Raw genomic sequence first — 17,241 nt, forward strand, 5'->3', positions numbered from 1 at the left:
CTACGAAGGTAATTAAATCCATTTACTAAGGCTGAAAATCAGTACACACATTCTAAATTAAATATAAATAAAAGTTATTATAGTCGGTCAGCTGTATGACGGGACAGAGCCGGTCGGTCGGCCCCAGTGAATGTACAGGGTTATTCACTATATTTTGACCCCCTTGTAAACTGCTTTATTTACAGAATTAGAAAAAAATGTAAAATACAAAAGTTATTCGATTTTTAAATTATGATTTTTTGACATATATATCGTACTAGTGACGTCATCCATTTGGGCGTGATGACGTAATCGACTTTTTTTAAATGGGAATAGGGGTCGAGTGCTAGCTCGTTTGAAGGGTTCTTCAATTCCCTATTCAGTAATATAAACATTAATTAAAAAACATTAATATAAACAAATTGTTTAAATAATTCAAAAATTTTTTTGGACACCCTGTATAAATAATGATCTTAATGTTTATAGTACTGTATAGAGAATTGAATAACCTTTCAAATGAGCTAGCACACGACCCCTATTCTCATTTAAAAAATAGTCGATTACGTCATCACGACCAGATGGACGACGTCACTAGTACGATATATATATGTCTAAAAATCATAATTAAAAAATCAAATAACTTTTGTATTTTACATTTTTTTCTAATTCTGTAAATAAAGCAGTTTACAAGGGGGTCAAAATATAGTGAATAACACTGTACATTTATTGGGGCCGACCGACCGGCTCCGTCCGGTCATACAGCTGACCGACTATAATAACTTTTATTTATATTCAATTTAGAATGTGTGTACTGATTTTCAGCCTTAGTAAATGGATTTAATTACCTTCGTAGGAAAGCAACTTTGATACCCTCTCACTTCTACCCGTATGTTTCGCTTGACCGACCGCAGTATGTTTCTCTACACAATCACAGTAATCAACTATGAAAAATTTAGCTTTAGTAAATTCAAAGAGGTTCTTCAGCGCTGCCTCTCCGTCTATGAGTTCCATTAAAAGATTCCTTGACGTGGTAAATCGTTCTCTAAAGCGCATACTCTAATAAAATATTCTTGACCCACCGTAGTAACTCGAGGTCTACCTTGTCCGGAACGTCTGCTGTAGTCGTTCATTTCTCTATGTGAAACTCCCAACCTCCGACCGATAGCGTAGTAGCTAAGTCCTTCGCTATGTAAGGTCACTGCTTGAACACACTCATCGCTGGTCGAATTCCTTGTAGCTTCCATATTCCATTTCCGCCAAACAACAAAAAAATACGGACTTAATTGAAACTTTAAATAATAAATTTACTAATTGAACAGCTGTTTGTACGGTTCCATGGTAAACTTATTCTGGGAGCTCTATACATTCCACCTCAATCTCCAGCCTACACCTATCAAGTTCATGCTGACCAACTGATGCTTCTAAGTGAGCCATTTTCATCCCTGAAATTTCACTTATTTGGTGACTATAATCTCCCCTCAGCTAGGTGGAGAGTTGAAGATTATTGCTCTTCTGCAACCTCACAAACTTCATCACCGCCAGCTGTAGTTGATGCCATTGAGGTTGTTTCAAATATGTGTGCTTATCATAATCTTTTTCAATGTAATTTTATATTTAATAGCAGGGGTGTTATTCTGGATCTTATCCTGGCCCCAGAAGAGCTTGTCATTTCTGAAGCTGACGATGCTCTGGTTTCACCTGACTCTCATCATCCTCCTCTGTTAACATCATTGCAGCTTAATGTTTTTGATACGTCAATTTCTGGTAAGGAATATTATTATGATTTCCGTAACGCAAACTTTCCAGCAATTCACCAATATCTAGAATTTATAGAATGGGATAACCTGTTTCGTGGTAGAGATCTTTCCGAGATGATTGCTATGTTTTATGACATTATTTACTCTCTTATTGAACATTTCACTCCAGTTAAATATTTTAATACTAAGAAATTTCCTTGTTGGTATTCTTCTGAGCTTAAGTAATTGTTAAATGAAAAAATAAAAGCTCATAAAATTTATAAAATATTAAAGACTCCTGCAAGCTATGCTGCATTTTGTCATCTGAGAACAAATTGTAAACATCTATCTAAATGTTGTTATCACAATTACGAACGTTTTATAATAACGCAAGGCATTTTTGGAAATTTGTAGGTAGCAAGCGTGAAAACAATTGTATACCTGACTCAATGACCCTGAATGACTCTGTAGCTTCATGTGGCAATGATATTGCCAACTTATTTGCAGATTACTTTTCATCGGTTTATAGTGATATTACTTTAAATTGCAATGTTGACCATATTCAGTCTAAACTCAATATCTCATCATATCGTATCCAGATTTCCAAAATTTACGAAAAGCTTTCATCATTAAGTGTCAACAAGGGTCCTGGGCCTGATGGTATACCACCTAATTTTCTTAGGGAATTCAGTTTTATACTATCGCGACCTTTGTTTCATATATTTAATAAATCTTTGGATGTAGGTCAGTTTCCAGACTTTTGGAAACTTTCTTATGTCACACCAATATACAAATCTGGTAATAAATCTAATATTAGTAATGACCGCCCTATATCTATTCTTAGTGTTATACCAAAGGTTTTTGAAAGTATTATTACTGATTTCCTCACCTTCGATAGCTCCGGGATCCTAAACTCTCAGCAATTTGGTTTTACTACAGGTAAGTCTGCTGAACTGAGTTTGTTGACCTATGATGATTTTCTGTCTGAAGCCTTGGAAGAGGGACTTCAAGTTGATTCAATTTATACTGACTTTTCCAAGGCCTTTGACAGAGTAAATCATGAACTCCTGATTCGAAAGCTTAGCTCCTATGGCATAAGTGGGCCTTTGTTGCAGTGGTTACAGAGTTATTTAACTGAAAGATTTCAACAGGTCCGAGTGAACCACTTTTACTCACAAACTTTTTCAGTTAAGTCAGGTGTACCACAGGGGTCCATTATAATATATTTATTAATGATATTACCAACTGTTTTCACGATTGTAACGCCTTGCTATTTGCTGATGACTTGAAGTGCTTTAAAGTTATAAAAAATCATTATGATGCTGCCATATTGCAACTAGAACTGACTAAACTCTCTGCATGGTGTTCACTTAACGGTATGAACCTTAATTCCAGCAAATGTCATGTAATTAATTTTAACCGTACTCACCACCCAATATTATCAAACTATTACATTGATGGCCAATTGCTCAACACTAAATAAAATCAAGGACTTGGGGATTACACTGGAAAATTTTCTTTATTTCAATACTCACATTATCAATGTCATTCAAACATCTATGAAAATGCTGGGTTTTGTAAAAAGAACAACTCGTGATTTTACAGACGTATCCAGTATTAGAGTTCTTTACTTCTCCTTGGTCAGGTCTCACCTCAAGTATTGTTCTTCAGTGTGGTACCCACACTACTTGGTCTACATTAGGAAACTTGAACTAGTCCAAAATAGTTTCTTCCGTTACATTGCTTTTAAGCTTCATACCTATCAAGATTACACTGTATGGCAGCATCAACTGCAGGTCCCCTCTCTTGCAAGCCGGAGAAAACAAAGGGACCTTTTGCTATTATTCAAGATCTTAAATGGTATATGCAGTTGTTCTCAACTACTTAATAAGATCGCACTGTTTGTGCCACCTCGCACCACTAGACAAGTGCGAACATTTGATGTACCATTCCATAGGTTTAATTATTCACTTTTTTCGTTCGTACCCAGAGTCTTGAATTTAGCAAACTCCCTTTTCAATTTACAACTGTTCGACAACTCCATCAGTCATTTTAAAAGAAATTTACATAAGATCAATATTTGAGTGAAACGTCTGTAATCTATAATTTGTTAACCTGTTTTTATGATATATTTTTTTAATGGCATGGACTTTATGTCATTCAGCCAGTCACATTTTTTTATGATATTAATTCTTATTACATATTTACTTCTATATTATATTTATATTTTTCTGTATGTCTGTTTTTTATATTATATTATGTTATTGTTTTTATCTGTATACTATGTGTATTTATGTAACACTTTATGTTCAATTAAAAAATGTAATGTATTTTTATAGAATTGGGCTTGCCCGTAAAAAAAATAAATAAATAAGTAATTTTCACAACAAACCAGATACTTTTTGACTGTTAACAATTTTAAATTTATCAAATTGTTAATTTCTCATAGCCTAATTTAGACTTGTTTATTAAACTAGCAGAAAATGAGGATATGTTGTTATATGGCTAGTTGTTAAAGTACCTAACTTTATTATTATCCAACATAAGCGAATTAATTAAAAAACAAAATGTCGAGAAAACCTGAGGCTATAGTTGGGTTTTTATTTAAGTATTGTATAACTGCTAGAATATTCCACAGGCTCTTGCGAACTTTGAGAAAAAACACAGTTTGATTGGTACACCTGGTATACAATGACAATTTACCTGTCTAGCAACAACATTATTACAGCGACATTCTTAAAGGTATTTTAGTGTAGTGAAGTATTCTTAAAGGGTCAGTGTATTAAACATGCACCATAAGGTTCATACAACAAAATTATTCCTAGATATTGTGTATATGACAGTTTCTTAATAGTTATATTACCCTTTTAATGCTGGTATTGATGCTAGAAACAACAGTATTGTTGGCTGTGTCAACAATGGTAGTTCGAGGAGCTATTGCTCTAGTTCCACTTTGTGTAGCAAACATTTCATTAGCATTGCCTATGAGGTAAAGTTGTCCATTCACATTGCTACCTATTACTTGAGGAACTGGATTATTAAAAGCCCCCGTAGTTGCAACAAGATGTGGCGTAGTTTCAACTGCTGAATCATCCACTTGGAGAACTCTGTATGTAAACATATTTCCTAAAATATAAAACATAGTAACTAATTCAATTAATCTTTGTGATTAATACCAATAAAACCAAAACCATGCTACGAACAGCCGAAATGAAGACACTAAAGGCAATAGCAGGGAAGACAAGAAGGGATAGAATACGAAACAACATCATCAGGGGACAATGTGGCGTGCAAGATGTAGTAAGATGGGGTAGGCAAAGAAGAAGAGAATGGTTCAGTAATGTAAAAAGAATGGAGGAGCACAGACTACCGAGAAATGCGGTACAAGGAACACCAGCTGACAAGCGTCCAACGGGGAGACCACCAAAAAAATGGATAGATAGCTGGCAGTCTACCTCTCAAGAAATACTACAACGTCGGAATTAATAGATCGACAGATCTACAACAGGTATAAGAAGAAGAAAAAGAAGATTAATACTCCTGTTGTGGGTCACGGTTCTTAGACATTACTACGGTTGCCTAAATCGACTAACCAATGAACATTAAGGGTGAGATTACATCACGAGAGTTTACTGTCATTTGAATCGTAATATGATTTTTTTCGAATCCTGAGAAAACCAAGTATTTTAGAAAAATTTAAACGCAGGATGCAAGATTACATTATTACCGAGGCCGGAAAGCCCCTTAGAATAAACAAGCAGATTCTATTGAATGAAATATTTGAAATTAAATATCACACTTCTCTTTTATTTTCAGCCCTGTAATTTATTAAAATAAACATTATAGAAGTTTTCAGGGATTTTCAGCCCTCGGTAATAATGTAGTCTTTCATTCTGAGTTTAAATTTTTCAAAAATATTTATTAGTTTTCTCAGGATTCGAAAAATATGAATACAATTAAAACACATTGAGAATTTTGACATGCGTCAAAGTTTTGCATTAACTCAATGTAAAATTCTGAACTGTTGAATTCCAGCTTCCCTAATAATTATTTTACATCAAAAGACATTAGAAACTATTTGAAGAGGATTGAAATCTGCATTGAACACAACTGTTAAAATTGTTCTACGAATTAACCTATTCCAAAATTTTGTAAAAATGTAATACATTTTAGTTTTCAGCCCAAACTTAGGCCACACACAATGCAATAATGTTCACATTTTTGAACTGTCAATATTTTTATTTTATCATCTATTGTTTAAAAACAATACAGTTGATAAGATACCCTCAGTTGCGGAGAAAGGATTAATAATAAAGATTTTTTATTCAGTCAATGGTGTGAGCACTGTCAGTTAAATAGTAACGTGTGGCCTTACTTTTACACGCATATCTATTGTGGCAAATGTATCATATTTTTCAAAATTTTGGAATGCATTTAAATCGTAGAACAATTTTAACTTTTGATTTTAATACAGATTTTAATTCTCTACAAGTATTCTCTCATGACTTTTGAGTAGAATAATTAGGGAAGCAGGAATTAACAATTCAGAATTTTACATTGAGTTTCCTATGGCATTTTTTACGATTCACCACCCGGTATAAGATAAAATGTGTACTATTTGTCTTATTATTTCATAATAACACAAATAATGCACATATATACACAATAACACACATTCAATGATCGAAAATAATTTAAAAATATGGGAATGTAAACTCTTGTGACGTAAAGTCAAAAATATAAGTCTCCCCACCACCGTCGGACAAGACAACCGTAATAAAGTCTAATAAGCGTGGTTGTGGGTGGTCCGATAAGTACTTCCGCCTCTCCGCCCGATGGCGCCACTATCGCAAGACAAATCTACTATCGTATATCACATTCTTGTAGAGACACAGATATTTTGCCAGGGGCCACGTCGCTCATTTTGGATATACACGTATGACTAACTTTCATGGCCGTGGATATCAATGGCCCCTGAGAGTAGTATCCCGATTAAAGCGTGGCACGCAATGTGTTAACATAGTACTGGATGGAATGATTGACAGAAACCAACAAGCACATTATACAGATATTACATAATTACAAGATAGGCTGACAATCTGCCACTAGCAACAAGATACAAAAAAGCTTGGAACAGCACAGATCACCATTCATAATATGATGCCGGTACCGCACGTCGCTATGTGTTATTTGTTATGCGGCTACGCTGAATGCTCCCAAATATTTGTCCTTTGAAGCGTGTCAAAACCTACAACTGGTCAAATATGCGTATTTGCTATTCGTGCTTATGCATTATGCGTGCGAACAGACGAATGAACCCTCCACACTTCGTCCTATGCGGCCGAATAAGGCGCATAACAAATAACACATAGCGAAGTGTGGTGCCGACATGGAAGCAAAAATAAGATGACAAAAAGTTCATGAATAACTAATCAAAATGTATGTTAGTTTCAAGAAATTGTATGTTACTCATTGTATTGTATGTATACATGTATTGTAAAAGGCAGCAACATACATATAGACCGGGCAGTATCGTCGCCCCCGCTAGCATAATTATTCCGATTCGATTTTTTTGCACAAACTTACTCAAAAAGAGGTCCTTATAACATATCCACAGGGTGCCGGGCGGTGCCGTGGTCGAAAAATTTTTTAAACATTTTTTTTAAACAAATCCACAAAAATAATTTTTTTATTTCCAAAATTTTTTTTTAGATAATTTGGGTCATTCTGAGCAAAAAAGGTCTCCTGTCATTTTTCTCTAAAATTGACTGTTGTCGAGTTATACGCGATTAAAAATTTGAAAAATGCGAAAATGGCCATTTTCGAGGCTTCATAACTCGATTAAAAATGATTATTATGAAATTCAAAAAGTGACGAAATCAAGATTTAAATACCTTCTTCAACGTCCTGAAGAGATTTTTGTCACTTTTTTATTACAAAGCTGTTATTTTTAGTTATTAACAATTAGCGGTATAGTCCAACTGTATCGTCGCCCCCGTTAGCGGAACTATTTCGATTCGATTTTTTTGCACAAACTTACTCAAAAAGAGGTCTTTATAACATATCCAAAGGGTGCCGTGGTCGAAAAATTTTTTAAACAATTTTTTTTAAACAAATTCACAAAAATAATTTTTTTATTTCCAACAATTTTTTTTTAGATAATTTGGGTCATTCTGAACAAAAAAGGTCTCTTGTCATTTTTCTCTAAAATTGACTGTTGTCGAGTTATACGCGATTAAAAATTTGAAAAATGCGAAAATGGCCATTTTCAAGGCTTCATAACTCGATTAAAAATGATTATTATGAAATTCAAAAAGTGACAATATCAACATTCAAACACCTTCTTCAACGTCATGAAGAGATTTTTGTCACTATTTTATTACAAAGCTGTTACTTTTAGTTATTAACAATTAGCGCTATAGTCCAACTGTATCGTCGCCCCCGTTAGCGGAACTATTTCGATTAGATTTTTTTGCACACTTACTCAAAAATAGGTCCTTATAACATATTCACAGAGTGCCCACCGGTGGTCGAAAAATTGTTTAAACAATTTTTAGACCACGGCACCGGCCGGCACCCTGTGGATATGTTATAAGGACCTCTTTTTGAGTAAGTTTGTGCAAAAAAAATCTAATCGAAATAGTTCCGCTAACGGGGGCGACGATACAGTTGGACTATACCGCTAATTGTTAATAACTAAAAATAACAGATTTGTAATAAAATAATGACAAAAATCTCTTCAGGACGCCGAAGAAGGTATTTCAATCTTGATTTTGTCACTTTTTGAATTTCATAATAATCATTTTTAATAGAGTTATGAAGCCTTGAAATGGCAATTTTCGCATTTTTCAAATTTTTAATCGCATATAACTCGACAACAATCAATTTTAGAGAAAAATTACAAGAGACCTTTTTTTGCTTAGAATGACCCAAGTTATCTAAAAAAATTGTTGGAAATGAAAAAACTATTTTTGTGAATTTGTTTAAAAAAGATTGTTTAAAAAATTTTTCGACCACGGCACCGCAAGGCACCTTGTGGATATGTTATGAGGACCCCTTTTTGAGTAAGTTTGTGCAAAAAAAATCTGATCGAAATTGTTCCGCTAACGGGGGCGACGATACAGTTAGACTATAGCGCTAATTGTTAATAACTAAAAATAACAGCTTTGTAATAAATTAATGACAAAAATCTCTTCAGAACGCTGAAGAAGGTATTTGAATCTTGATTTTGTTACTTTTTGAATTTCATAATAATCATTTTTGATCGAGTTATGAAGCCTTGAAAATGGCCATTTTCGCATTTTTCAAATTTTTAATCGCGTATAACTCGACAACAGTCAATTTTAGAGAAAAATAACAGGAGACCTTTTTTGCTCAGAATGACCCAGATTATCTAAAAAAAATTGTTTGAAATAAAAAAATTATTTTTGTGAATTTGTTTAAAAAAAATTGTTTAAAAAATTTTTCGACCACGGCACCGCCCGGCACCCTATGGATATGTTACAAGGACCTCCTTTTGAGTAAGTTTGTGCAAAAAAATCTAATCGAAATAGTTCCGTTAACGGGGGCGACGATACAGTTGGACTATAGCGCTAATTGTTAATAACTAAAAATGACAGCTTTGTAATAAATTAATGACAAAAATCTCTTCAGAATGCTGAAGAAGGTATTTGAATCTTGATTTTGTCACTTTTTGAATTCCATAATAATCATTTTTGAACGAGTTATGAAGCCTTGAAAATGGCCATTTTCGCATTTTTCAAATTTTTAATCGCGTATAACTCGAAAACAGTCAATTTTAGAAAAAAATTACAGGAGACCTTTTTTGCTCAGAATGACCCAAATTATTCTAAAAAAACTTTTTGGAAATAAAAAAATTATTTTTGTGAATTTGTTTAAAAAAAATTGTTTAAAAAATTTTTCGACCACGGCACCGCCCGGCACCCTGTGGATATGTTATAAGGACCTCTTTTTGAGTAAGTTTGTGCAAAAAAATCGAATCGGAATAATTGCGCTAGCGGGGGCGACGATACTGCCCGGTCTAATAGTATACAGGGTGAGGCGGATAAACGGTCAATTAGAAATATCTAGAAAACTAAAGGTAACTGAACAGGGTTGAAAAAAAACATGTTTTTTTAATTTTATACAAAACATGTTTTTTTTTGTTTTAAACGTTTTTTTTGTTTTAAACATGTTTTATTTTGTTTTTAAATTTTATGTTTTAAACAAATAAAACTTAGAAAAAAACATTGTTTAAATCATATTTTCTTAACATAATATTTATTGTTCTGAAGCTATTTTCTTGTGGCATTTTTGCAATTAACTAGTTTTTATGGGAAATAAGCCACAATTTTACTAAAAAAATGATTTCATATTTTTTGTATTTTGACAACGACACCCGATTTGGGCGTCGAAACGTTAATAAAATCATTTTTTTAGTAAAATTTTGGCTTATTTCCCATAAAAACTAGTTAATTAATAATATTAATATCTTTGATTTTAACTTTTCTTTAACATAATAGGTACATAGATAAGCAAACCAATTGCAATTAGGAGCTATTGCCTAGGGGAACCCCAGACTATTTACTATTTATAAATTTGCATTGCAAGTTGGCTATTGCAATAACGCCTACCATAAGTTATTTTGTGGAGTTTAGTGTATTTCTGAAACATGCAAATGGCGAATTTTTGTACACAATACGAAGGAGCTTCAAAGAGCGTATGGAAATGGCTTTGACCCCAGCCCATTTTTGTCAAATTTGCTTGATACGCGCTTTATTGGAAATAAACTTATCATCTATCCATTATAAATTATCATCCAGAAGCATCGCCCATTATTATTAATTACCAGGAAAAGTGCACATTTAAACCATATATGTTTTCTAAACATTTAATTGAAAATGTAATACCATAGACATGGTGGTGTTCTATGAAAAATATAAATACTACAGCCTTGAAACTTGCTCAACAGCTCCACACAGCTAATGCATCGTCAGCCAACATAGAAAGACTCTTCTCAACATACGGTTTACCATTCCAAACTAAGTAATCGGCTAGGCAATATCAAAGCTACTAAGTTGGTTTCAATTTTTGAAAAGCTTAATTGCATCACTGATGGCGTGACTGATCGGATATCAGATTGATAATTTTAGATTACAAGATTACTATGAGACTGAGCAGTTTTGAGAAATTTATTAACTCTTCTATGCAAAATGTTTTAAGTTTTCCAATTTTTGTTAAGTTCCGGTTATTAATAAATAAATAATATGTATGTTAAAAAGTTTGTATAATGTATTTGAGAATTTTTTTCATATTTATTTATTATTTTAATAACGAAAATGAAAAAAAAACGCTTGTTTAATAAATGTTTTAAACGTGTTTTAAACTGTTTTAAACAAAAACTGTTTTAAACATATACAAATGTTTAAAACAGTTGTTTAAAACAAAATGTTTAAAACGAAACAACCCTGTAACCGAATCGTGAAAATTTGAAGGAAGAGATTTTGAAGAGTGAACTATTTTTAATGAAAATATTATCATCTATTTGCTACTTTATTTTATACTTCCGGTTATACGGAAGCTGCTCATAACTTCGTTTTTAATGGGACACCCTGTATATTTTCACATTTTTTGATTTTCCTTGATGTATTTTTTCTTAAAATATGAGGTTTTGTAATTTTATACGGGGTAGTTTAAAAGATACGTTTTTTTTTTTATTAATTTCGTAGCAACATTCACACTCTGTATAATTGTAGTGATTTAATATCAAAACCTCTAATTATGTTCAACTGATTTTTAATATAATCTACTATTGTTAAAAATTATTGATTTAGCGAAATGATTAATGTCAGTATACAGGGTTGGTCAAAACTCGGAATGAGTATTTTCTGAGTTTTCTTAAATGCAACACCCTATATTTTAGTAAAGAATTTCCTATACCTAACTGCTTTAATTTGTAAGTTATTCGTGATTTTTTAAGCCAAACACTAATTGCACCAAAAATTACAAGACATTTTATTACATTAGGTTAGCCGTGAAAATATTCAATCAAAAATCAGTTTTCGAAAATAAATACATATTCATCTATACTCTAGACTGATCCTTAATTTATTAATATTGAATGAGATAAATATCAAAATGCCTACATAGTTACCGTTGAGTCAACGAGTCTTTACCCGTGCGTCATTAATACCTGGCGAGATAAAACACATATTTGATAACTCAAATTTTAACCCGTAATAGGAGCAGTAGCTACTTACTGTTACTTGCTGTTGCGTTTAGTAAATTTCAATTTCCGACTTATCATCGACTTATTTCGTATGCTTTAAATGATGACGCACGGGTAAAGACTTGTGGACTCATCTGTAAGATTGTTGGTGCGTAAAATATTAATAAAAACCTACAATATTCTACCTAGTTGGCTACGACTTGCTGGCAGTAAACTTGCTTAAACATTTGATATCATACTATTTTTATAGTTCCAGTTGCTTTGTTACCATTACTAATGTGAATTTTTCTAATGAGGAACTTATTAGTATTATTTTTGCTCTAGGAAAGTATAACAAAAATGTGCTATTAGTAACAATAATAATTAATCATCAGCAATTCCCTCATAGACAACAACGAAGAAGAGAAACTTTTCAACGTTTACTAGAACTATTTCGACGGACTAGACACAAAAGTCGACTTTACACTACATGATTTATCATGTGATTTGTCATATGATTTTTCCCATGACGAGCCGCATGACAATGCTTATGACAAAACTAGCCGTATAAACAATGCAAAATCATATGACAAATCACACAGTGTAAACATGTAAATTTCACTCCATGACCAAATTATATGACAAATCACATGATAAATCATGTAATGTAAAGTCGACTTTAGATTATGACAACAGTCGTAGTAATATGCACATTCTCAGTGACGCCAAGGATTACATTGAATTCATTTTAATCACAATAGTTTTGGTTGGATCAGATTTATCGTAATCTAAGTGTTCAGTCCGTTGAAATGGTTCTATTAAACTTTGAAAAATTTCTTTTCTTGGTTGTCTTCCATCAGGGAATTTCTGATGATAAATTCTTATTAGACATTCTTATTCTTATTGACTAGATAATATTGCATATTTATATTAAGGGGAACGGCGCAAAATGCAACATTTTGACGCCTGTCAAAATTTTCAATGTGTTTTAAATGTATTCATTTTGAATGTATCAATAAATATTTTTGAAAAATTTAAACGCAGAATGAAAAACTACGTTATTACCGAGGGCCGAAAGTCCCTGAAAGCTTCTTAGACCAGTAAGGATCTGTTTTTAGGTGGATGTGAGAGGTGGCATTCAGATTTTTGCGAATAAAGTTAGGTGATAACTTCGTTAATAATAATTGATTTATGCTCCTTCTCAAATATGCCCGGAACATTAATAAAAAAAAATAAAATATTTAAAAATTTCAAAATTTTTTTTTTCTACTTTTTTTTGCTTATAACTTAAAAGCTATTCATTTTAGAACAAAGTCGTATAGGAATAAAACAAAGATAATTAAATTTTCTATCAGATGCGATTGGTTAAAAATGTCTTAATTTATCACAATTGCTTCAAAATAGCAATAAATATAAAATAAGGGGGCAAAACAAGCCTGTCCTTATTCAATGATTTTTCATCACTTAAGTTACACTTGGAACCTTCCTAATTGGCTTAGAAAATTTTTGTAATGTGCTAAAACCGTACACCAAATTTCATTAAAATTGACTTACTAGATTTTGCATAATAATTTTGCAATCTAAACTTTTTTTAAAAAATTAAAATTTTTTAAAATCTTGCACAACAAAAACTAGAACATACAAAGATTTGTCAATTTTTTTACATATAAATAAGTACTCCACCTATCTAATGCACTTTACAGAATTGAAATCGGATTATTTAAGCAGCGTCAGCAATGTTTTAAAGTTATAAACAATTTTTTGGCTTATAAACAAATTAGTGCTGTGGCCAGGAGGGGGTGCTACGGGCTCCTTTATTTAGATGGACTTACCCAAGTTTTTTATGTATTTTGACCCGTATAACACGAATTTTTTGGGTAACAGTTGATCCGGATGTCTATAAGATAGTTTATAATAATAAACAAAGAACTTGAGGAATTACATAACATCGATTTTTCGCAAAATAAAACATTTTTTTTTGTATTTCTTGGGTAATTCTAAGCAAAAAATGTTCTTACAAGTTTTTTCGCAGGAGGCATAGTTTTCGAGATAAACGCGGTGGAACTTTCAAAAAATCGAGAAATTGAAATTTTTGAACGCGAATAACGTTTGATTAAAAAATAAAATAGCAATTCTGCTGACAGCATTTGAAAGTTTAAGTCAAATTATGCCGGTTTTAATTATTTGCATTGCTAAAAATTAATTTTTTTATTATTAAATAAAGCTATTTGTTTATAAGCCAAAAAATTGTTTATAAATTTAAAACATTGCTGAGGCCCCTTAAATAATCCGATTTTAATTCTGTAAAGTTTATTAGATAGATAGAGCACCTCTTTATATTTAAAAAAATTAGCCAACTTCTAAATGGTCTACTTTTTGTTCAGGAAGATTTTAAAAAATTTGAACTTTTTTAAAAACATTTAGATTGCAAATTTATTATGCAAAATCTATTAGGTCGATTTTATTGAAATTTGGTACACGATTTAAGTATGTTACAAAGAATTTTCTAAGTGAATTACTAAAGGTTCTAAGTGCCACCAAAGTGGTTAAAAAATATTGAATATCAACAGACTTATTTTGCCCCCTTATTTTGTATTTATTGCTATATTGCAGAAAAGGTAATACCTTAAGACATTTTTTACCAGTCGTATATCATACAAAATTTAATTATCTTTATTTTATTTCTGTACGACTTTGTACCAAAACGAATCGTTTTAAAGTTATAAGCAAAGAAAGCAGAAAAAAATCGATGTTTTTCGAAATTTTTAAATATTTTAATTTTTTTATTAATGTTCCGGGCATATTTGAGAAGGAGCATAAGTCAATTATTATTACTGAAGGTGTCACCTAACTTTATCTGCAAAAATCCGAATGCCACCTCTCACATCCAAAAATAGACGTTTTTTCGTAGATCCTTACTGTTGGTCTATCTGTAATGTTTATTTTATTAAGTTACAGGGGTGAAAATAAACGAGAAAATTTAGTGTGATTTTTAATTGCAAATATTTCATTCAAAAGAAACTTTTTATTTATTCTAAGGGACTTTCGGCCTTCGGTAATAAAGTAGTCCTTCATTCAGCGTTTAAATTTTTCAAAAATACTTATTATCTAGTTTTCTCAGGATTCGAAAAAAAAAATGAATACCGTGAGTGCTTAACCCTCTGGTGTCCACACTGCGGTACTCCGTGCCGCATTTTAAAGTTTTAGTAAGTTTTACTAATATTCTTTCGTACACACCACTATCTATTTCGATATGTGCGAGTGACTATCTTTAAAATACTATCTGCGGCTATTGCATTTTCTGAAGTGTTTTATCAGTTAGATATTGAGCGTTGAAGTGAGAGTTGTTCAATAAATTTTTTTGCAAAAGTCAAAGTGAGAAAAAAATTCAGTGCAATGTGTGTTTATAAGACTAATTCAATTATTTTGCACCTACATATTTAGGTATTATACTTTTGGGATGTTTGTGAATTTTTTTTGTAGTAAACGTTTTCTTTGTTCAGATTACATTGTCAGACTGACTACTTTTTTTATTTTGGGTCTGAGTTGTTATAGTATGTTAAAGTCATAAAATAAAGTTTTAAAACTAACGCTTTTCTTTTGTTACTCTAACAAATTTTTGATATTTTTGACATCTAATACCGTTTTTTATACAGTACGTAAATTGTTCAGCTGGACATAGGGAACATACATTGTATATATTTAGATACATAAATACAATTGTATTATATTGTGATACTTGTGCCAACTGAGCTCTCTCGATGACAATATCGTCATTAGCATTAAGGGACATTAACCTCAAAATTTATAAATTTTGAGGTTTGAAATTTTGAAATAACTTATTTCGACTGACCCAAATAAACGTCAAAATATGACAATGTAGTAGCTAAATATTTTTGGCCTAACTGAGGGAATGAGAAAACTGTTTAGTTTTGAAATTAGTTTTTAAATAATAGTTATTTATGTACCAAGTCAGTAAAGTGACTCTTTATCGAACGAGTCTGATATTATGAGCCGAGCGAGCCTAGCGCGCGAGGCGAATAACAGACGAGTTCGATAAAGAGTCTTTACTGACGTGGTGCATACAAGATTTTATCGCCAATCATACAAAACATTAACACTTACTTAACTACATCCTTCTAATGAAAAAAGAGTGTGTGTACTTTGTATGCACGTAAGAGGTACTTAAAATAACAGCCTTTCGAAGTTGCTTTTTCCTTGTTTAATCGTAGAAAATCTAAATAAATAGTCATATTTTGTTTAATCTTTTTATTGTACAATGTACAATCCGACTTGTCGTGGTGACGTCATTGGGGTAACTTTTCGGGACTTGTCGGGTGACGTCATTGGACAACAGCCCGATTAATTATTTTAATTATTTTTAATCATTTTTTAAGTCCTTATAAGAGTCTAAGTATGTCAATAACCATTAATACTAAAAAAAATTTCCTTACGGGGGACTCGAACCAAGTAATAACACGTCTGTAACTAGATACACATACCCCTACCCTACGCAACCACTTGCTAGACGCGGCCGATATTGGGTATAAAAAAAGAAATAGGTGAGTAAAAATTGTAAAGAAAATTTTGTACTACTTACATACTTATAAATTAATATATTCCTAAATTTTAGCAGAAACATTTTTTGTACATAGGTACAATTATACAAAACATTCGTAAACTTGCTTATATCTATGTCTTTATTTGTGGTCAAAGTTGCCTTCAACATTGAATAATAGGACCACATAGTGGATGGAGAATATTCTTTAGACAATTCAGAGAAATATGCTAGTAAATAACTTTCACTATAATTAGTAATACTATTTTTTTACGCCATGCTTCAAATATGTCATATTGCCTATTGTATTTTTCGATGGATTTTGCTGGGAGAAGCTCTGAAACTGCCTCCAACGATTTCTTGCGTATTTTAGGTGGCGTACATGTAATTTCTTCCATTTCCAAAGCAGCACTACTGTACTATAATTTGATATTCGTTTTAACACTTTTATTACCGCTGTGTCTAGGTACACGCTAACGTATACGCAAATAAAAAAGTTAGGTACACGCGAATTAAACTTCATCAAGCAAGTGACGTCATTATTTAGCGTGCGCAGTGACTGTATATTTTGGTATACGCTATTTTGATATATTTATTAGTGTTTGTTTGATAGAAAAATATTTCTTATTAGGGGAAGGGAAGCAGAACTATTCAGATGTTCAAACTTAATTATTGTAATAAATCAATGTGTATATAAAAGTATGTATTCAAGTAGGCAAAATAAATATTTAGTTGACATGACATGTACAAAACACTGTTAA

The 17,241-nt window shown here is 32.0% G+C and overlaps 1 protein-coding gene across 1 annotated transcript in view; it reads right to left on the bottom strand.

The window, feature by feature from the left end:
• Nucleotides 1-17,241, bottom strand: part of LOC126884492 (upstream stimulatory factor) — a 39,008-nt gene that overhangs the window by 14,313 nt on the left and 7,454 nt on the right. Inside the window, exon 3 of the mRNA XM_050650425.1 lies at nt 4,579-4,841. Within this exon, the coding sequence (XP_050506382.1) occupies nt 4,579-4,841 (263 nt within the window). The remainder of the gene's footprint in view (nt 1-4,578; nt 4,842-17,241) is intronic.

This window comes from Diabrotica virgifera, chromosome 5, assembly GCF_917563875.1.
Source record: "Diabrotica virgifera virgifera chromosome 5, PGI_DIABVI_V3a".
In the NCBI taxonomy this organism is placed as follows: domain Eukaryota; kingdom Metazoa; phylum Arthropoda; class Insecta; order Coleoptera; family Chrysomelidae; genus Diabrotica; species Diabrotica virgifera.